We start from the raw sequence: 23,797 nt of genomic DNA on the forward strand, positions 1-23,797 counted from the left end.
TTCCTATTAGGGTCTATGGCAAAGTTTTTACCCATGATTATTTAAGACAAAATAAAAATGAATCCAATGACATATCTGAAACTAAATTCATCATTTCCCCCAAATCTGCTTTCTCTATCTCCTGTCCTGTTAAATGATATGATCATCTACCCAGAATCAATCCAGGAAGAGCATGATCTTGGACACCTTCCTCTTCCCCTCATCTACTGTGTCCCATCGATTCTATCTCTTCCTCTTTCATATCCATCTTCTCTCCATTCCCACTTCTTACTGCTTTAGCTAGGATCCTCCACACCTTCTTCCCAGACAATTAAAACACAGAAACCAACCTAGCTCCCAGATCCTTCTCCCCCCACCCTCACAACCCACACTATATTGCCTCTATAAAGTGATCTTTTAAAAATACAAATCTTTAAATCTTCTAATTGCTCCCCACTGACTACAAGATAAAATCAAACTGTTTTAGCAAAGAATACAAAGCCCTTCATGATTTGGCCACTAACTACTGGTAAGGTCCTCCCACCCTCTATACCCACATCAACCTTATACTCTTCATCATCTTAAACTCTGTTTATTCTACTTTAATTTGAGGTCTGCACTCTTAAAGAATGTCAGGGTTTTTAAAGACTCTAACTTTTACATTTTATGTTCTATAAATCTCCACCACCACCCATGCAGAGATCTAGGGGCTGGAGAGAGTGGTAGACACATAATTAAAAAATTATTTTTTCCTGCAAGAATGACAGTAATGAAGTTTGTTTTCTAACTTCAAGTGCATAGGGAAGTTCTACCTTTTCTTTACTGAAAGAGACGTCTGAAAATCACTTTGAAATCCTTGAGAGTAGTCCATTCACTTAAGACCCTCATTATATGCAGATATTCTAGGAAGGGTTGGGTAACAGGTTAGCCCTACTGTTGAAAGCAGGGGAGCAATCAGAAGTTTTGAAGTTTAAAAGAAAAAGTTACTCAACCCCCAGATTTAAATCCCTGGAGAGGAAAGGCAACAAAGGTTTGGGATGTCTGACCCCTGGGAACTGGCTCTGCATATGAACTGGAAGAGATGAGCACCAGCAACAGCCCTTTGATGGAGCCTAGCAGTGGAGGAGGGGAGGCAGGGGGTGTCTTGCTGCAAGGAACCATGGGTGCCTACTGACTTAAGTTTGTGTCAACAACAGAACAGCAGCTACTGCTGGACTGTAAAGCATTGGTTTTCAATTCCACATAGCAGAGAGAAACAATAGCAGCAACGAACTGCTCAGACTGCACTCCATTTCTAAGGCCACTTGGTAGAAGATGGTTTGATTAGGGTGTTGGTACAGAGAATGCTCAGATAATTTGGTGGAGAACAGGAGTTTCAGAAGGAACGTACTATACTTAATGGCTATGAAGGTCAGCTGTGAAGGTAATGCTGTTTACAAAGGGTATTGCTATAAAACCTAATCACTAAGTACAGTGTCTAATTTTTGTTTAAAGTAGTGGCCTTTCTCCTCCCTTTAGCATCAACACTATTTTTAGCTCAGAGGCTCCAACATATTCTTATGACCTTTATTGTCCATTGTTATAATAAATAAAGCACAAAGCCATTAAAACAAAGCAGCTGTGTGGCCTGCAACATTAACAGTTTTTTTTCTCCTACCCTTGGAGAGAATGCTAGTTTCTGACTGCATTCTAGAGGATTACATGAAGTAAATCATGTTCAGAAAATAACCAACTATTAGTACAACAAAAACTTGAACTGGAAGAAATGTCTTTACTACCTGTGCTCTGAACATGCTAATTTCATACATCTGCCCGTTGTACATACTTTTCTCAATACCTGCAATACCCAAACTCCCTTCAGTCTACCTGGTGAGTCTTCTCCATCCCTACTGACTTCCAAACTCTTCACTTCAGATGCATGTCTAATATAGCTTGATCTTCTTTCCTTAATAATCTAGTGTGCTTTTAGGTCTCTTTGTAAGAAAAATTAACTTCATTTAATCAAGTATTACAGTATAAAAATCTAAGATCTATCAACATGTGCTCAAGTGAAAACAAAGTTGCTTTTAAAGACTGAATTCTTAAAAGACTATTGAATTTCATTCAATAACCATTACTGAGTATGTACTATGAAAAAAACTGGTCTTAAATTTTTATAAATTAACTATCATTTCACAGAAAATACAATCATTCCTGCTTCTTGCTCTGATTAGCTGCAATAGAAGCAGCTTCAGTACTGAAAAACAGTATTTCAATCTTTATATAGAATTAATTCTTTCAACTGAGCTCAGTATATTTTCTAATATTTTTCTCATCAATTAGATTTTGTCACTCCTTTTAAGTCTCATAACTCAAAGACTTTGGAAAACTAGGGATAAGGGAGAAAACGATCTCATGAATCTACAAGTTCGGTTGAAAATTCTTATGCCAAAGATATGTGACCATGACCCAAATTAATATGTGAACCCAATACAGCATTAAATCATACTTTTCTTTTTTGGAGTATTATTTTTGTATATTTAACAGTGATGTTCTACTTAAGTATTACAGTGGCCTATTATTGTTTGCTTTTAGCCTTACCCTAAATTTCATAAACTTAAAAGTGGCCATTAATAGTCTACTGGTTACCACAAACTTTCACTGTGGTGATTACACATCAGTACAGTGAGACAACTTTTTCTCAGCAATGGGGAATTTTCTCTGCAGTCTTGGCTTTGGCTCCCTTTGCAGTGGACCACTTGTGGGTGTCCTGGGTCTCTTGCCTCCTATCCAATTTTCTAAAGTTCCTCCATCTTTCTGCATTAAAATCCTATTTGGGACTCTTTGAGGACTATCTTCAGTTTTTACTTGAGGTCTCCCTATCTCTGCCACCAGAGGTAACCACGTATACACTGTGTACACCAGTTTCTAGTTCTTCTATTTCTCTTCTCTCTTCATTATCAGGATCATTATCTCATGCAAGGACAATCTGTCACAGTCCCTCCAAAAATCTGTACTGACTAGCCAGGTCATTCTCCCTCTTCTTCTCTAATAACACTTATTTGTGAATATGGAATGATTGATCCAATTTTACATTGGCAAGGGATAACTAAAAATAGTCACCCATTTCAAAATACTTGCTTTATATCTAAAATCACATACTTCTGGCCATTTTCTACTCAAGAATTAAATACTATACTGTACTAATTACTTCTTGTGGTGCATTAACTCTTTTAGGCAACTGGTAAGTACACTACATTAATAACTTAATAAAATGAAAAGTTATCTTCTTACTTCTCCTGTAAACACCTTTCCTCTCCCATCTGTATTGCCTGTCTTGTTCAAGCCCTTATATTCTCTCACCTGGACATTTTGAAGTTGTCTCAGAAACAGCTTTCTTACCTAATATCTCAGCAGTCCCTAATTCATCATCCACACTTCCACCTGAATGATTTTTCTAAGCAAACATCTTCAGTTATCACTCTCCTACTCAAAACTCCTTTTTGGTGTCTCAGGATAAAGTCAGACCTCCCAGCATTACATATAACCCCCTCCCCTGCACATGCAGTCTCATCTCTCACTGCACCTTTGCACTGGTTGAACTGAATTATTTGCAGTCCTTGAACATGCCGTGCTATTTCACAGCCCTACTTTACCATGAGCCTAGAATGCCCTTCCTATTCTGGTCTGTGTGAAGAACATCTATCAGTTTTCAATACAGGGCTTATGTATCAATTATTTTATAAAGCTTTCCTTACCTCTTTCCTAGATGATCTCCTAACTAATCTGCTCCATTGTCTCTCCCCTCCCTCACAATGTATCACAGGTATACTGTTCTCTCACACCACCTTTATACTTATTTTTCTGAGTTTTGTACATACCTGTCTCCAACTCTAAAATATAAATTTCAAGAGCATAGAGGGCATCTTATTTCTGTATTCTAACATAAAACAGCACTAAATAAATGCTAAAGACATAATGAAGATACTATTTAAAAGCAACAAGTTACTCCTAAGTTTTCTCAGCATTTTTTCTGAACTGGAGACAAGCACTTCTAAAAGCCACTGGACAATCTCCACACATATGTCCTACAAGTACCTCAGGTGCAAAATGCCCACAACAAAATTCATAATTTTCCCCTGAAAGTTACTCCTTTACCTGAATTACCTAAGTTCACCAATGACATCATGATCTACCCTGTGACCCAAACTAAAAATTCACCTTCCTACTTCTGACCTAACTCTCCTTTAGTCTACCCTTCCTAGTTATCAGTTATCTTGATAAAAATATCTTTAACAATGCCACTTCCCTATTCAAAAAATGCATTCTATGGCTTATTCTGTTAATAGGAGAAATTCAGACAATTTGGCAAGAACCCTCACAATCTGGCAACACCTACCTTTCCAGCCTCATCTCTCGCAAATTTCTCCCATGGACCTTAATTTTAAACTCCACAGAATGTATAAAGAAATGCAGGTAGGTGGGCAATAGCAAGCCATTTCTAATAGAAATGTAGATGTTTCTAGGTGTCAGAAGCAGGAGAAGAAAACAAAGTCCAGTCGTCTTGTCATGTTTAAAGGTGTTGAAGGGTAATGGTATTAATCTCTTTAAGGAACTCACACACATAGACATACCCATACACAGATAGGGCTAATGGGTGGGTATCCAGAGAGCAATGGCAAGCTCTATCTGGTATTCAAGAGAGAGATACAATGAACCTGGGGAACAAGAACAATCTATACAAATCTTTTTGATTTGGGAAGCAGGTAGTCAAAAAATATTTGTTGACTGAATGATGAATGTTCAGGACAGAAATGATTAATCAGCCCTCACTAAAAAATATCCTAAAATTATCCGCTTCCCTTTGCTCCCATTTAAAGGACATGAGCCTTCTCATCATGTGAAAGGGATCGTCCTCATTGTCGATTAATAAACTGGCATTCTGGTTTACCTAAGTAGTGTCTTTTCCATGGATCTGAATAACCCCGAGTCAGTGCACAAAATCGATCTTGTGAATATAAACTGCTGAGAACAATCTCTCGGGCAATGGTATATTGCCCAATATAATACAAGCCTTTAGGGACTCATGGCTGCCAGCCAGTCTCTCCCAGTGTCACCTCAGCTGCTGACATTACCCACCACATCTCTGCTTCTGTGGATATGCTGAAACTCATATCTTGCTGCTGTCAGGAAGATTCCTTAACATCCTCTGTCCCCAACCTGAGTTAGTGGTTTCTGTTTTTGTATTCTCATCTTTATCCAACTGTGTTAGTTAACATATGATACTGTAATTATCTGACTGCTTCCCTTCTAGCCTCTGTACTCTTTGAAGGCTGGCATCATCTTTACTATGTGCTTTGCTCACAATAAGTGTAGATGAAGTGTGTGAATTCTTAATCCTCATCTGCAATACTTCAAACTAACACCATTCTTTAAAATGTTAAAAACCACCAAATTAGTTTTCATTTATATTAATTTTATGACAGTTGTCATAAAATATTTACTTCAGGAGGTGAGAAATTATGGCAAAGCAGATATATTTACTTGTCAAACATGGGAATTGCTATTAGGAAGGCTAATTCAAACCCATTCTGTTTCCCCTGTGTCACTCAATCCAATCTGTTAGCTTCCTATCTGTACAATGGGACAACTAGCATCAATCTCATAGCATGTGTGTGAGGATTAACAGAGGTAATATATTTATAGACATCTCAGTAAAAATTAGTTATAGACATGGCATTTAATGTAAGTAAATCTACAGAACCACATAATAGCAAGAAATTAACTTGCTTTATCCTCCACGATAAGTTTCCAGGGAAATAAGAAGCTTCCTCTCAGTACAGATCATACATTTCTTCTCATGAAGTACAGAAAAGCTAGTTAGCCCACCCCAGGATAAAAGGGAAGGACTATAGGAGCAGAACTTAAATGTGACCCCTGTTTACCCTGGAGTCCTAATAAGTCCGTTAGAAACATGGAACCTGTCTATGCTTTCCCCCCTGGGATCTCCAAAAGGATGTTGGTTAGAGGGGTTAAAAAGGCGAGCTCTCGCATTAACAAACTTGAAAACTTAAAACTTCATTTTTAAATGAAGACTCTAAGAAATAAAACCACGTTATCTTTTGAATGCTATTATAAAATATGTAGCTATCTAAAATTCCTCTTACGTTCTTCTGGTTTCATTTCAGTTATTTTTTGTAGCCAATTTTTCCATGTTTGGCAGTCACAAGGCTCATGGGCTTCACCAAGGCACTCCCTAAAGAGGAAAACATGGAAAAGGCAATTTAAAAGTATCCTTCATCAACATCAAGGTAAAAGAACAGGTGGGAAGTACTGTTCCAAATGTAAAGTTGAGAACACTGAGGCACAGTGACTACTGAGAGATGAAGCATTTCAATAGAGGAATTGGAAGCATGATTCTAAAGCTCGATGCCACTAGGACAGATTTTCTTTCATCAGTACCTTTATTCACACATTTTAAAAAGTTCCAAATAGATTACCTAATATTTATAATTTAGCCTCTCATGCCTTAAGAGCTGTAAAGTATTTTTTATCAATTGGGTTCTGTCTCACTAATAGTTTAAATTCTTGCAATTCAATGGGTGTTCCCCTGGCCAGCAGCATTGCCATTACTCAGGAGCTTGTTAAACATGCAGAAGAACAGGACCCATGAGACCTACTGATTAGAATCTGCATTTTATCAAAATCACCATATGACCCTTCTGCATTTTAAAGTTTGGGAAGTACTATTTTACATCACATTCTTGTCATTACTTTTACCTCTGAATCCCCAAGTAACAGCAAGGGCAATCTAACTTACTTTCAAGTTTGATAAATTCCAATTTTCTGTCTTATTGGAATTTGGCAAATTTTGATTTAAATAATTAAAACTGTATCAATTTATTATTTGTAACTTAATTATATATTCTTTCTATAGGTATATAAAAGTCAAACATTAGGGACTTCCCTGAGGGTCCACTGGCTAAGACTCTGCGCTCCCAGTGCAGGGGGCCCAGGTTCGATCCCTGGTCAGGGAACTAGATCCCACATGCCACAGCTAAAAGATCCCTCATGCCGCAACTACAGATCCCGCATGCTGCAACTAAGACGCAGCACAGCCAAATAAATAAATAAATAAATAAATAAAATAAAAATTTAAAAGTCAAACAAAAATGACTTAGAGTCTCTACGAATTATTTAATTCAATATGACATTATATTCTGTAGTACAAAGCTAATCATTCTAGTTAATAACAAAACATCATTTTGGGCAAAGAAAAACCCAATCTATGGGTGCCATCATCATCACATCATCATCACCAGTCTCATTTTAAACAAAGATCTTTTCTTTTTCTTAATTTTTTTTTCTTGGCCAAGAGGTATGTAGGATCTTAGTTCCCTGACCAGGGATGGAACCCGCGCCCCCTACAGTGGAAGCACAGCGTTTTAACCAATGGACCGCCAGGGAAGTCCCTAAACAAAGATCTTGTTTACAAAGTTTAAGTTAAGAAGACATGCCAACTGACAGGTAGAGTCTTAACTAACTATGAGGTAACATTTCACTATATTAAAAATGTATCAATTCTACTTCATACCCATTAGGATGGCTACTATTTCTGAAAAACAACAGAAAATAACAAGTGTTGGGAAGGATGTGGAAAAACTGGAACCCTTGAGCATGGCTGGTAGGAATGTAAAATGATGCAGCTGTTATGAAAAACACTTTGGTAGTTCCTCAAATAGTTGCAACAGAATTGAAAACAAGGACTCAAACTTTTTTTTTTTTGCGGTATGCGGGCCTCTCACTGCTGTGGCCTCTCCCGTTGCAGAGCACAGGCTCCGGATGCGCAGGCTCCGGACGCGCAGGCTCAGCGGCCATGGCTCACGGGCCCAGCCGCTCTGCGGCATATGGGATCCTCCCGGACCGGGGCACGAACCCGTATCCCCTGCATCGGCAGGTGGACTCTCAACCACTGCGCCACCAGGGAGGCCCAAGGACTCAAACTTTTACACCAAGGCTCATAACAGTATTCACAACCGCCAAAAGAAGGCAACAACTCAAATGTTCACTGACATATGAATGGATAAACAAAATGTGGTATATACACTCAATGGAATATTAGCCATAAAAAGGAATGAACTTCTGATACATGCTATAACATGTAATGAATTTTGAAGACATTATGCTAAGTGAGATAAGCCAGACACAAAAGGACAAATATTGTATAACTCCACTTATATTAAATATCTAGAATAGGGAAATTCATAGAGACAAAGTAGAATAATGGTTACCAGCAGCTGGGGTCGGGGAGGGAGGATGGGGAGTTATTGCTTAATGGTTGTGGAGTTTTTGTTTGGGATGATAAAAATGTTCTAAAATGGATAGGGGTGATGGTTGCACAACACTGTTAATGTACTTAATGCCATTGAATTGTATACCTAAAAAATCACTAAATACCTGGAAAGAATAATTTAATTTTCTTAAATTTCTGACTTATTACCAAATCTGGCGTTTGGGAAATCTTTTCCATAACTGTGGTTTTATACAGCTCCTTAGTAACTTAGTGATAACTTAATAGACATTAAAAAAATATTGCGTTGATTAAAAGTAGAAGTAGATGGCATCTACAAAGTAGATCTTTCAAAGTAGATCTCTGAAAACTAACACATCAGAGAAAATAAGCCTTAACTTCTCCAAAGTACAGTATAGTGATGACAATGCTATCAGATGTAATAGGTGACTGATAATCTGGATTATGCCATGTGTAGGAAGACAGAGTATTCTGATAGAAATAATGAAGATAGTGGAATGTTCTACAGATACTGGAAAACTAATTTCCTGAAGAAAGTTTTAACCAAGACACCAATGACTGGTAGCAAATACTCTGACAGACAAACTGTAATTACACAGGATAGTGGGAGAAAGCATTCTAGGTTCAGTTATTAAGGGCACAGAACTTGTTGGTGAACAAGTTATAATAGAAAAGGTTATCCTGTGGTGGGAAGGAAAATGCCTACTCCTACCTTCCCTCCCAACAATGAATATATTCAGTTCTATCCAAGCAGACATCTCTTGGGGATAGCTCTCAACTGATTCTGTCATATGTAGTTCTTAAAAAGAAGAAACTGTTATTGGCATTTCTTGTGGTTTTTGCAATCATTTTTAGAAAATATTTTTGAACTTTTGGGGGAAAGAAAGAAGAAAACCCTGAATCACATGCTTTTATTTTATAAAGATCTCTCTTGCAAAGCTTCCTTTTGCATGAAGCATACTTTCTCTTTGAAACACTAGATAAGTAAGGGCAGCAGAAATCTACTTAGAATTTCCTTTTTTTCTTAGAATTTCTGACTATAGGCAAAGCTTTTATACTATATGAATACGAGTAGGAAGCTATGTAAAAACTAAAATTGCAAATTAATTCTTAGAGAGGTGAAGCAATGTAAAAATCCTAGAATATACATATATCATATACCTACATATATCAATCCTATAGCTTAACGAATTTCAAAAATGAAAGGTAACAAAGTTAAGTCCTGGACTGCTATGCCAGAAAATGATGATACTATTTGCTAAGTTATCTACCACCCTTATAATAGGAGGAGTAAATAATTACCAAATGTGATCTTAAATCCATGTGGTCATCCACAGACAGATCCCCTAAACTGAGATAAAAGTCCAAGTAGGGCCTGTGATCTTGGCATATAGTTTCCAATGGATACTGAGTATAACCAGCCTGATATTTTGGGGTGTGAGAAAGAGTAGCTGATATATTTTCTCCAAACACCCGACTAGAAAGGTACAGTTTATAGCATCATATATGTTTACTGGCATATATAGCTTTTAGAATCTAATCTACCTTGGTAGGTTTTTCCATTAGTTTCCATATTTTCAGTCAAACCAAACTTACTACTTGCAGCATACAAAGAGAGGTGGGGAAGAATACAAGAAAGTAAAAGCTAATCTACAGTGAAAACTAATAAAAGCTAGGCCACAGAAACCACAGAGTTTAAGAAGACAATGCCAATCACAGATTTTTCTTTTCCTTTCAAAACTTTATTATCCTCAGATCTTAGCAAATGTTATCATCTTCTTAATCTTCTAAACATTTTACTAATCTATGTTTTGCATTTTTGTAGCCTCTCCACCAATCCTCTTAATCAGCTTTTTTCATCCAGGGGTGCTTACCTGAACCAGAGGGCTCAGAAAATGATTTTTTGAAGGACAGTACATAATTAGTACCATTCTAGATGGGGTGCTTTAGGGCACTAGAGCTTAAGTTTCTCAAGAAACTAACTTCAAAGAAGAAGCTCCTTTATTTTCTTCTTTTAATATTCTTACTTTATAATAAAGTAGATTCATATTAATCTAAGGACAATTTATATGCAAACAAGTAAGCTTGTGTGTATTCAGTAACTCACTTCTCATTTCTGTTGCTGGATCCTTATCTCTTCTGGTGGGATAGTGAGGTGGAATTAGGACTCAACCATCGAATAGTAAAACACGTAAAACTAAAAATTAGGAATTTTCTTTTTAAATGTTTTGAAAAATTATCTTAAGGCATGTGGATATAATCTATTATTCAGTATTTTGTTGCTATTTTACTTGCTGAACCTGATTTGGCCATGAAAGTAGTAAATGTGGTTTTCCTTTCATTAATCACTATATTCAAGCACTTAGCCAGAAGTCTCGCAAGCTTTTTCTGTAAAGGGCCAGATAGTAAATATCTTGGGTTTTGCAGGCCATATGGTCTCTGTCACAACTACTTGATGTCATAGCCTGAAAGCAGCCACAGACAATAGTTAAACAAACTGGCATGAGTGGGTGTGGCTGTGTTCTAATAAAACTTTATTTTTAAAAATTGGTGCAGACACTACTTTGCTGACACCTGACCTAGAATTCAGTGCTATATATAGGTTGGCAGTTCAATAAATATTTTTAGCTAATGATAATGATGATGAGGTTAAGAAATAGACCTTTCACGGTAGGGATATTTCCATAACTGCCTTTTTACTATCTAGCAGTGCTACAGTTTGATTTTGGTTTCTGATAAGCATACAAGTAAAGATTAGAGTTTTATATCTACTTCAAGTACAATATTTCCTTGCATATGTGATAAATCTGGAAACGAGCAAAAAGCATAACAAATACTATTTCTTCTTCTGATCACTTAATTAACGTAAACAAAAAGTTATTATAATTGAATAAAGTATAACACTGATGTCAGACAAACATACAGTCAAGAGACTATACATAGTTACATGGCCTATCCGTTACTGATTTATCATCAGTTCATACTTACTGAGTATTTATCGGGCACTAGAAATTAAATAAAACATAAGACACAAACTGGTTCCTAACTGGTAATGTGCATTAGAATCACATAAGAGCTTTTTTTTTTTTTTTTTTGGAGCCCCACTCCAAAATCCACTAAATCAAAATATCTCTTGTTGGGGTCTAGAATGAAAATTTGGAAAAGCTGTCTTAATACTAAATTCTGGGCATGCCTGGTTAAGAATCACTGCTAGAGACTTCTACTTTAAGAAACGATGTTAAACTCTAAACATTTTCTAATCTATGGTGAGTAATTTGGTATTAAAGTTCAAGTGCATGGGCTCTAGCATCAAACAGAGCTGGGCTTTAATTCCATTTCTGCCATTTCCTAGCTGCATAACCCTGGGCAACTCTCCTGTGCCTAAATTTCCACATCTGTAAAATGGGTATAATAATATCACTCCGTTCATAGCATTGTTAGGAGAATTCAATATTTGAAAATATTTGGCAAGGTGGCTGGCACACATCAAGCACACAATAAATGTAAACTATCACCACTCTTTACACATTTTTTAATGAATAAGAATGATATCAAAAATACTACAATTTAAAGGCCTGATTCAAAGTATAAAGTCTCTTTAAAAACTGTCAGAAAGGTGATTAGGCTATTCCAACTTGTCTTTTACTGACCAGCAGAAGAGGTGTCCTTTTCCACAGTCCACAGCAGGGGCTCTGAGCAAGGGGAAGCTGAGTGTATCCGACCCAGATGTGTTTGACCCTTGTTTTGTTAGTCTGACTGCCCTTTCACAGCCTGGAGTAGGACACCATTTAATGGCAGGATTATTTTCAACAAAGGCCTGTTTAAACAGCAATAACAAAACATAACAAAACATTTTAACTCTCAATTCTAATAGGGAGTGTACCCCATATGTCAATTTACTTTAAAGCAAAACAGAGTGAAATAAAAAAACAAAGCGTAGTCAGTCTCAAGAAACACTTAAGATAGTATTGGGATATATAAAATAAGAAGGAAAAATGTGGCAATTACCTTAGTAATGACACGACTTTTAAATTTTATGTTTTCTTTAATCTAAAAACCAAGTAGATGATGATAGAGTAAAAATGCAACTATTCATATAGAAAATGTGTAATTAAAAAATGTTTTCTCATACAATGTGCCACTTTTCTGATGGAAAATAATTTTTATAAATAGAATCTTGTGATTATTAGTTGCATCAGAACAGTAAATTTCTAAATGGTACTCTAATGATACATAAAAATCAATATTATAAACATAGAATTACCATATGATCCAGCAATTCCACTTCTGCATATATACCCCAAATAATTAAAAGCAGGAACTGGAATAGATATTTGTACACCCATGTTCATAGCAGCATTATTCACAGCAGTCAAAAGGCAGAAACAACCCAAATATCCATGGATGAATGAATGCATAAACAAAATGTGGTATATACATTATTGGACTATTATTCAACCTTAAAAAGAAAGGAAATTTTATACATGCTACAACATGAATGAACCTTGAAGACATTATGCTAAGTGCAATAAACCAGACACATAAGGATAAATATTGTATGATTCCACTTATATAAGATGCCTAGAATAGTGAAAGACATAGAGACAGAAAGCAGGACAGTGGTTACCAGGGGCTGTGGGAAGAGGGAATGGGAAGTTAGTGTTCAATGGGAACAGAGTTTCAGTTTGGGATGATGAAAAAAATTCTAGACATGGAGAGTGGTGATGGTTGCACAACAAAGTAAAAGTACACTTAGTTCACTTAAAACTAGTTATAATGGTAAAGTTTATGTGTATTTTGCCACAATAATAAAAAAAAGCAAAATGTAAAAAAAAAAGTCAATATTAAGATGCCTTCTATGTTAAAGAAACAGTAGGGATTTCTTTTTTAAAAGTCCATGTATTAGGGTTTAGACCATAAAAAAATCTGAACAAGACAGTTAAAATGTAACTTTTAAATCACACAAAGAATATTTGCGTACACTTCTGAATAACTCTTCAGTGAAAAAGAAGATGGGGAAAAAAAGATGAAATAAACATTATAATTTGTTTTATGAAACTATTACTTGAAATTAAAAATCCATAAATTTCCAAGTTGATAATCTTTATTTCTAAATATTTACACTGAGGAGTAAAAATATGTCTTCTGGAAAATTTAAAATAGTTACTATTTACTTTGAATGTTACCTTGATCAATCAGTTATAAAAGTTCAACATGCAAATCAATGAATAGTTCTGAGCGATAGTTTTATTTTTTTTGTAAACTACTATTATGGCTTTTTGCTTTTACTTCTATCATGATTATAAAATAATGCTTTAGTTTAAAACTTTAATTTAGGCCACCATTCCTTTATGCAGTTTTTCTGACAAAGTCAGAGTCCATTACTTTGTTTTCAAAAATAAAACAAAAAAATTCAAATCTGTTATATAGGTTTAATAAAATATACATTTTGGAAATCACACAGATAATTGGCAGCATACCTTAATATCAAACTGTAGGTATCGTTTGTCCATCTCCTTAGAAACTACGCTTTCTATGATATCCACAGGAACAAGTTGGAAGCAATCATATGCAGGGCAGAAAATGTTGTGAGCTTCACCTTCTTGAATTTTCAGATTCAAAAACCTATTAAAATTATCAATTGATAGAAAAAAGGCAAGGATATAATTTGCACAATCTAAGAATCTTTTCTTGATGCTGAATTTTCTGTTAGAGTATAATTAAAATATACCAATGAACAAACTGTGCAGTATCAATTGTAATACATTAATTCATATAATTCACAAACACTGAACACTTATTACCTGCCCAACCATTCATTATATATGTATGAATATTTATATACAGATCTATGTTTTATAATTTCTTTAACTTTGTTTGCTTTATCCTCTTTAAAAATTTGCAACAATATATTTATTTAACATTAAAAATAGAAATAAGTGGTTTAGAAAGGTCATATTCAATTCTCAATATTCTACACCTTTAAATTAAAGATAGCAATGATGGGCTTCCCTGGTGGCGCAGTGGTTGAGAGTCCGCCTGCTGATGCAGGGGACACAGGTTCGTGCCCCAGTCCGGGAAGATCCCACATGCCACGGAGCGGCTGGACCCGTGAGCCATGGCCTCTGAGCCTGCGTGTCCGGAGCCTGTGCTCCGCAACGAGAGAGGCCACAACAGTGAGAGGCCCACTTACGGCAAAAAAAAAAAAAAAAAAAAAAGAGAGCAACGGTACAGAATTAAACCATAGATAATTCAAGAGATTTTTGAGGTGGCACTGGAATACAGCATAACTTTTTGAAGAAAAGGATTTCTGCTTATATTTCATTTAGACAAATATTAGAATGAGTTTCATGTCCTACTCTAGGCACACTAGTTGAGGTAGTACAGAAAAGGCATCCTGCAAAGTGGCAGGAATCTAGCCCAAGGTGAATTAAGTGGTTAACAGCAAGGTTTTTAATTAGAGAATTCCAGGTCTGCCACCAACAAGATATATGACCTTAAGCAATTCACTTAACTGTTCTGGGCCTCAATTTTGCTATATGTAAAATGGAGATAACAATATGTACTTATCAGTGTTATTATACAGATTATATGATATAATGTATGTGAAATATTTACATGGTGCCTGGCATAGAATAAAGAATTCATAAATTTTAGTGAGGGTTTTATCATTAATATTTCCCATGGAAAAAGAAGAAATAAACTTTAAAAATTTTATTTATTTATTTATTTTTGGCTGTGTTGGGTCTTTGTTGCCGCGCGTGGGTTTCCTCTAGTTGCAGTGAGTGGGGGCTACTCATCGTTGCAGTGCACGGGCTTCTCATTGTGGTGGCTTCTCTTGTTGCTGAGCATGGGCTCTAGGTGCGCGGGCTTCAGTAGTTGTGGCTCGCGGGCTCAGTAGTTGTGGCTCGTAAGCTCTAGAGCGCAGGCTCAGTAGTTGTGGCACACAGGCTTAGTTGCTCCGTGGCATGTTGGACCTTCCTGGACCAGGGCTCGAACCCGCATCCCCTGCATTGGTAGGTGGATTCTTAACCACTGCGCGACCAGGGAAGCCCCGAAGAAACAAACTTTTGAAGTGTGAATTTCCCTTGCCTGAGGAGACATATCCAAAAAAATATTACTAAGACTGATGTCAAAGAGCTTACTGCCTATGTTTTCTTCTAGAAGTTTGTGGTTTCAGGTCTTACATTTAAGTCTTTAATCCATTTTGAATATATTTCTGTGCATGGTGTGAGAGAGAGTAGTCCAACTTGATTCTTTGTATGTGGCCGTCCAGTTTGCCCAGTACCATTTATTGAAGGGGTCATCTCTTCTCCATTGTATATTCTTGCCTCTTTTGTTGCAGATTAATTGCCCATATAAGTGTGGGTTCATTTTTGGGCTCTCTATTCTGTTCCACTGATCTGCGTCTGTTTTTGTGCCAGTACCAAACTGTTTTGATAACTGCAGCTTTGTAGTAAAGTTTAAAATCAGGGAGTGTGACGACTTGTTCTTCTTTCTCAAGATTGCTTTGGCTATGAAGGGTCTTTTGTATGTCCATACAGATTTTAGAATTATTTGCTCTAGTTATGTGAAAAATGTCCTCAACAATTTTTAAAAGTGTAAAGGGATGTTGAGACTAAAAGTTTGAGAATAGCTAATTGTAGAGTTCCTTTTTTCACAGAGCAGGATTCTCTTCCTTTTAGCTATGAATAGGTTCCCTGTAAAGTTAGATATACTTTATCTTAATACTTATAGTTCCCTGTCAAAGTGCACAACGTACTTAGACACAGTTACTATATAATGATGTTTTTGAATTTTATGTATTCTAAATACATCAGAGCAGGTTTAACTATCTCTGGGGAATTAAATGACAGAACTGAGAAGACCTCACTGAAGAAAGGATCATCTCTCTGTGAGCCAGTCTACTAATTTTCAGCAACATAGAATTTCTCACTAAATTTAAAAGCGGAACATAGAGTTGATGAATGTTAGTAAACGAGAGAAATCTGCGGCAAACTTTACCTATATTTTTATCTTGTAGGTCAGCTTCACAGATTATATCGTAAGTTCCCACTGTTTATTACCAAACTTAGTAAGATGGTAATAACTAACATTTACTGAGTGGTTGCTATATGCCAGGCCCTGTTCTAAGCATTTTCCATATATTAAGCCATTTAACAATAAACTGGCAACAATCCTATAAAGTACTCACCACTGTCACCATTTTATAGTTTAGGAAATTGAGGCACAGGAAGGTTACCGCTTACCTAAATCAACAACTAATCAGTAGCAGGAAGGATATTCTAGGCTGGGTAGAAAATAGTAATTTTCCTTTCATTTAAGCCCTTGGCATAGATGCTTCAAAGCATCTGTATGGACTGATGAGATAAGGGGGTAGAGAAGAGTAAGATAAATTAAGATGTTTTCAAAACTATCTAGGGACCTTTAAAAATTCTTCCTTGCTTCTTAGACTGAAGAGTTTTTCTATATGCCCATGAAAGGACTGCAATTAATTTTTAAATGGTTTTATTCACATACAAGTCACTCAATCTGGAACTTGTTTTACTGATGCTTGATTTGACAAGAACTACCTGGTAGGAGAGAGGAGGAGTATCCTAGGTAGGCTGATAAGGTACCATGGAAAACAATAATTAGATCCTTCACATTTAAATCTTACCATTAAGTATGGGAGATGGTTCCTGTGATAGGAGTTTGGTGAAGAAGGTCAAGGAAGTTCAAAAATATTCAAGTAAATCCCTTACAGGGGCTCAATTTTCACAGAGAAATCAATGTCAACAGTAACAAACTTGGTAGAACCCAGATAATACTTCCTAATATAATACAGTTGACAATTTTAAGCTAAATAAAGTACTAAACCTGTGGAAGATTTTCTGTGCTCAGAACCAGCTCAAAGTTTGCTTTGTGTTGTGAGTTCTGACCTTTGCCAATTAATTTATCTGTATCAGCTGCACTGATTTGATCCTATCTAATTAGATTCAGAGTAGAGTCTAATCTGTTTTAAAAAGAACAACCAGATATTCCTACTTATTCTGATTTTTTTAAAAGCAGATTATTTTTCCCCTCCAAATAAATAATATAATATACAAATCCATTTATACAAATATAAATACAAATATAATCTTCCCTTATATCCCAATTTGGAAAACAGATAAAGAAAATGTACTCAAAATGAAACCACAGTGACAGAAAGAAGATCAGTGGCTGCCTACAGATGGGAGGTGGAGGGTGGTGGTGGAAGGATAAGACGGAGGCGGAAAGAGAAGGGTGGGAGGGATTTCAAGGAGAAATGAGGAAACTTTTGGGGGTAATGGATATATTCATTATCTTGACTGTCATAATGGTTTCATGGGTATATATGTATGTCAAAGCTTATTGAATTATTTATTTTGAATATGTGTTTTAGTGTATGCTATCCATACCACGACAAAGTTATTAAAAAAAAAATTTCCTCAGGTTCTTGCTCTCTCACGCAACATGGTATTCCCTAGTTCCCTACACTTGGTTCCTAGTATTCCACGAAAAAGAACAGTTTGAAAACTTTTTCCTTAAATATTAGTGATATGCTTTGCTTAGGTCATCAATCATTAGATTTACGTGTCTCCAGAGATAACCAGATAACATATTGCTCATTATATTGATCTTCTTCATTTAGTTTATAAACCTCTCTCAAAAAGTACAACATTAGAGCAACATTAATGGATGGTGAGAAAGTATAAATCTTGGCAAGGTAATAGGAAGGAGAATAGAGATAAACATGAGAAGGAAAATAAAATTTCAATTTGTAATACAGGCCAACCATGCTTAGCAGAGACATCTAACTTTGAATTGATTAAAAAGGAATTTTTAGCATCCATATTCTTACAGATTTCCAAGGCTATCTGCTTGTCACAAAAAGTTCAGAGAAAGCATAAAAACAAATGCTTAAACAATCTTGGGATATAAGAAACTGATTCTTGATATTGAGGTGCAGGCTTAAAATTTATAATAGATGAGAAAACTTATTCACCTACATCTGCTTTGTTCCCCAAAGTACCTTACATTAAGCAAAATAACCTTAATTACTAAATTAAATAATTTTACTAAATTAAATAATTTTACTAAATTAATAGATGGGAAGATGTCAAAATAAAAACAGAATTCTTCTTTAGTAGTAAAATATAACACATTTGAGTGTAACTCTGAAACCAATATAAATAATCCATATCATTAAATAGTGAAAGCAAGAAATTTTATTGCCAGGTTAGAGTGCTATCATGCAGTAAGAAATACTAAGCTGCACATATACTCACGACTCCCAACATCCTCTACAAAAGTCATGTCCACAGGGCATATCCACTGGGTCTTCAAATACAGAAATACTGCACATACAAATGTCACACTGGAAGTGAAGAAGAAAAATGATTTAAACAAAGTCGTACCTTGGAGACAGAACATCTCTTTGTTCATTAGCTTATGGCAAAAATACTAGCATAGTAATTATAAAGTGTTTCAAAGTTATAAGGGAAATTAAAGTTAGTGTGCCTACCTTTGACTAAATAACAAATACCATGCTTATCTCATTATAAATTATTGTGGGATTTAAATGTTTTAATGCAAAAGTGAAATTCTTAAATTCCAAATGTATGTGGTAAATTAGTCAGCAACTATTTGTTTGGAAAAGGAAATACAAGAAACAAATCATTGTAATGTATTCAAGTCAAGATCAAATTGCTCCTTGCAAAATAACCACTTCAATATCATGTCCTTCACCCTATACGCATCCCAGAAAATCTACAAAAACGGAGTAACTCTGTTTCTTCAATACAGCAACTCAGGAAATTCAGAGTAGCAATTTAGGGATTTCTACCCAGGGAGCCATGCTACAAAGCTGTGTATCTTCTAAACAATAACCACCTTTATAATGTTACAGATGTGAATTACAGAAGTAGGATTCTGTTTTCCAAGAAGGCCCAGATAAAATCTGGAGTGCATTCATATTTATAACATATTTTGTGTGGCTGAATCATTTGAGAAACATAAAAATTTCCTGTAACAGTACACCAATGGTTTGCCAATTAAAAATGCACACAATGGCAGTACTGTTTCTCAATAAAAAGCAAATATTTATTTTGGAAATGTATCCAGATGACAAACTCCAGAAGTTTTATTGAAACAAATACATAATCATCAACATAGGATAAATTTGTTCAGAAAAATATAAAAATATTTTCATATCTTTGGTTTCAGGTGCCTATCACAAATTCAACTTTTAATATTTCAGTATGGTGTGCTCAAAATTTTAAGCAATTGGAGATTTTAAGTGAAAATAGTGTAGATGGTTTTCCCAAATTCTTTTATGTTTTCTGTTTTTTTTTTTTTGTTTTTTTTTTTTGCGGTATGTGGGCCTCTCACTGTTGTGGCCTCTCCCGTTGCGGAGCACAGGCTCCGGACACGCAGGCTCAATGGCCATGGCTCATGGGCCAAGCCGCTCCGCGGCATGTGGGATCCTCCCAGACCGGGGCACGAACCCGTGTCCCCTGCATCGGCAGGCGGACTCTCAACCACTGCGCCACCAGGGAAGCCCTGTTTTCTGTTTTAAAAGAGAAAAATAAAGCCCTTTTGTTTTTCAATCTGTAATTCAGAGATCTCAAAAATAGTCTGTGATAATAAATATTTACCAAAGCATGAAATAACTGAACCCTTTAAGTAGGGTATAGGATTCAATTACAAGAATATGACTAGAGGTTTCATGAAACAATATTAAAACTAAAACTATGGGAAGTACACTGAATACTAAACCATACCAAACTGGTGTCCAAATCCCCAGGAGATAAGCTTATTTCATCTGGAGAGGTGATGGAAGAGCGTGTAGTCCTTGGAGTTCTTGGAGAAGGGAGTGTGTCCCAGGCATTATACCCACTTGGTGGTGGAGTTGGCATTTGAACACCTGATCGTTGGCAGCAGTTCTCTGGGTTGGACATCCAAGCTTCAAGTAATTTCTCCCTGTCCCAATCTTTAAGAAAAACAGAATGGATATCTCTCAAATAACAAAGAAAATATGGTGATGTGTTAAGAGCTTCATAATAACAAAAGAGAATAAGTTAGAGAGATATAGGTCATCTATGAAAAAAAATTATTTGTATCAAAATAGTAATCGCAAATGAATATTCATGATTTTATATCCATTTATATTTATTTTTTAATTTTTTAATTTTTTTTATTTTTGCTGTGCTGGTTCTTCGTTTCTCTGCGAGGGCTTTCTCTAGTTGCGGCAAGCGGGGGCCACTCTTCATCGCGGTGCACGGGCCTCTCACTATCGCGGCCTTTCCTGTTGCGGAACACAGGCTCCAGACGCGCAGGCTCAGTAGTTGTGGCTCACGGGCCTAGCTGCTCCGTGGCATGTGGGATCCTCCCAGACCAGGGCTCAAACCCGTGTCCCCTGCATTGGCAGGCAGATTCTCAACCACTGCGCCACCAGATAAGCCCCCTGGCAGGAGTTCTTTAGACCCAACCAATTTGTCAATTACTTGTCGCGCAGTCTTAATTTGGATGTTTGGTGGTCCTCTGGGTGGATCTTATCAAGTCCAAAGAGATAGAGCAATAGGAGAATGAGAAAGACTGAGGGGGAAAAGCCTTGGCCTCAGTGCGCTTCTTCACGGCCAGAGAACTGGTCTCTGCCAGATCCTGCAGGCAACGTCAGCTGCCACTTAACGGGCTACTTGAATCTACATGGCTCAGGATAAGTCCCAGCCACCCTTCAGAGGGCAGCTGTAGCCCAGTAGGCGGATCGAGATTATGGACTTTGAGGCCCCGCATTGGGTGCCAGAAAAGATGTTGCAGGAAAGAGAGTGGGGTGCGAGAGGATGGTCACATCCCAAGTCATGTCTGAGTCCCTGGGATGGCCGCCAAGTGTGGGTTCTTGGCTTTGTGCAGGCAAGAATTCAAGAGCAAGACATAGTAAAGTGAAAGAAGGTTTGTTCAGGGAGATACACACTCCATAGACAGAGTGTGGGCCATCTTGGAAGGCAAGAGCCCATTTATATTTTTAAACAGAATTTAAACTTTTATAATTTATCATGGCTTACAACCATGTCAATATCTAATAATATGGTCAAAATTTTCAGTCATTTCTACTAATAATCAAAAGTGGTGGCTCACATATCATTGGAATTTACTAAATTTTTATTGGTATAGGTTTGATTAAGCCATTTTACTCTTTCAAAAATAATATGTAACTGCACAATTGGCCTCACTGCTGTCAAGTTGTAAAATGATTACACAGCTAACTATAAGCATGTCAAAATGCCAACAAGTCCTAAAAATCATTTGATAAACAGTTTGAAAACAGAAGGAACTTCTGAAGAGATTATGATTATAAAGTTTTAGTGAATTTGATATAAATTCCACATTAAGTGAGCCTGATTCTGGCTTAACTAAAAAAAGGTTACCTGCCTAGTACAAACACTTTATAGTCAAGTGAAGTATAAGTCCAGAGCCATAAAAACCTAACCCATTCAAAACAATAAACTGATATATCCAATGATTTTCCCAGGTGTTTTATATATATTATTTTATTTACTCCTCCCAACAAACTTTTCAATCATTATTGAGGTGAAGAAACCAAGACTCAGGGAAATTACACAACTTGCCCAGGCTCACACAGATATGAAGGATTTGAAACAAATTTCTGTGAATTCAAAGCCTGTGTTCTTTCCACTGCAGCCCAATAAAGCACAGGGTCAAAAGTAATATGAGTCAATTATTTACCACGGGCCCATTCTATATCATTTTACAAATCAAATACAAATAACTGTGAAAACTTTCTATATAAGACTTTTTCAACCGTATGAAGTCAATATATTTGGTGGTTTACCAGGATAATTATGATTCAGACATGCAATGAAGATAGAGTGTGTTTCCATATGTGCAAAGGCACAGAAGTATAATGGAGAGACATGAGCAGCTCTGTAAAGTTACAGTATACGATATTGTGGTTTGGGGAGATGGAAGATAAGATTGGAAACGGGAGTCATTACAAAAGAAGAAAAATCCAACAACTGAAAAACACTGCACATGAGTGCATTCTAGGAAATGTTGCTAAACGGACCTGAGTGTTTTGATAGGCCATTACAGGCATACCTTGGAGATATTGCAAGTTTGGTTCTAGACCAGTGCAATAAAGCAAATATTGCAATAAAGCAAGTCATACAAATTTTTTGGTTTCCCAGTGCATATAAAGGTTATGTTTACACTACATTGTTTTTTTTTAGCTATAATGCTATTACACACTTAACAGACTACAGTACCTTAATTAAAATATTTTATTGCTAAAAAACACTAACCATTATCTGACAATGTAGGGTTGCCACAAATGTTCAAATTGTAAAAAATGCAATATCTGCAAAGCACAATAAAACAAAGTGCAATAAAATGAGGTATACTTGTACTTACTTAAAAAGTTAAAACTTTCTTAGAACAGCATGATTATTTTTCAAATCTCCACTATAATACATTTTCATAAATGGAAAAATAGAATTACTATAATTTATATACACACATATTAAATTAAATTCTAGTCTTATCTACTACAAATATTTTCCAGCACAATTTCTGCTTGGATTCTATCACATCATTCATTTAGCAAACATTTATTGAATGTCTTTCATGTGCCATACACTATGTCAGGCTGTAGGGATATAATAGGAGGAAAAACCAGGCATAATTCCTGTTTTCATGGAACTGAGAGTCTAGTAGGGAGAAAGACATTAAGTAAAATCAACACATTAAAAAAAAATCATCACTGTCAGAAGCACCATTAAGAAGAGGTAGAGACTCCCATTCAGGGAGCTCATGGCTTGGAGTGGACATCCGAAGGATGAGTGGGACCTAACTGGGTAAAAGGAAGAGGGAAAGACATTCTAGACAGATGGTACATAGCATGTTAAAAGGCCTTATGGGGCCTCCCTGGTGGCGCAGTGGTTGAGAGTCCGCCTGCCGATGCAGGGGTTACGGGTTCGTGCCCCGGTCTGGGAGGATCCCATGTGCCGCGGAGCGGCTGGGCCCGTGAGCCATGGCCGCTGGGCCTGCGCGTCCGGAGCCTGTGCTCCGCAACGGAAGAGGCCACAACAGTGAGAGGCCCGCATACCGCAAAAAAAAAAAAAAAAAAAGGCCTTATGGCAGGAGAGAAGGTAGCATCCTTGTGAAATTAAAAAGTCAATGTAGCTGGAGCATGGAGACCAGAGGGGAAGCACTGTGTGAGTGAGGCTGAAAACAGGCAGGGACTAGGCCATGTAGAACTTTTTTTTTTTTTTTTGTGCGGTATGCGGGCCTCTCACTGTTGTGGCCTCTCCCGTTGCGAAGCACAGGCTCCGGACGCGCAGGCCCAGCGGCCATGGCTCACGGGCCCAGCCGCTCCACAGCACGTGGGATCCTCCCAGACCGGGGCACGAACCCGTGTCCCCTACATCGGCAGGCGGACTCTCAACCACTGCGCCACCAGGGAAGCCCAGAACTTTTTAATAATACTCCTATCATCAGTTTAGAAGT

The 23,797-nt window shown here is 36.7% G+C and overlaps 1 protein-coding gene across 2 annotated transcripts in view; it reads right to left on the reverse strand.

Annotated features, from left to right (window-relative positions):
• The window catches only part of ANKIB1 (ankyrin repeat and IBR domain containing 1), a gene marked incomplete at both ends in the record, with an annotated part of 85,962 nt that overhangs the window by 19,282 nt on the left and 42,883 nt on the right, over positions 1-23,797 (reverse strand). For both annotated transcript variants that reach the window (XM_079711435.1, XM_079711434.1), the window contains 5 exons: positions 6,126-6,210; positions 11,916-12,086; positions 13,750-13,894; positions 18,562-18,650; positions 20,056-20,264. In XM_079711435.1, coding sequence (XP_079567561.1) covers positions 6,126-6,210; positions 11,916-12,086; positions 13,750-13,894; positions 18,562-18,650; positions 20,056-20,264 — 699 coding nt within the window. The remainder of the gene's footprint in view (positions 1-6,125; positions 6,211-11,915; positions 12,087-13,749; positions 13,895-18,561; positions 18,651-20,055; positions 20,265-23,797) is intronic.

The sequence above is a fragment of the Hyperoodon ampullatus genome (assembly GCF_949752795.1).
Source record: "Hyperoodon ampullatus genome assembly, chromosome: 9".
NCBI lineage: Eukaryota > Metazoa > Chordata > Mammalia > Artiodactyla > Ziphiidae > Hyperoodon > Hyperoodon ampullatus.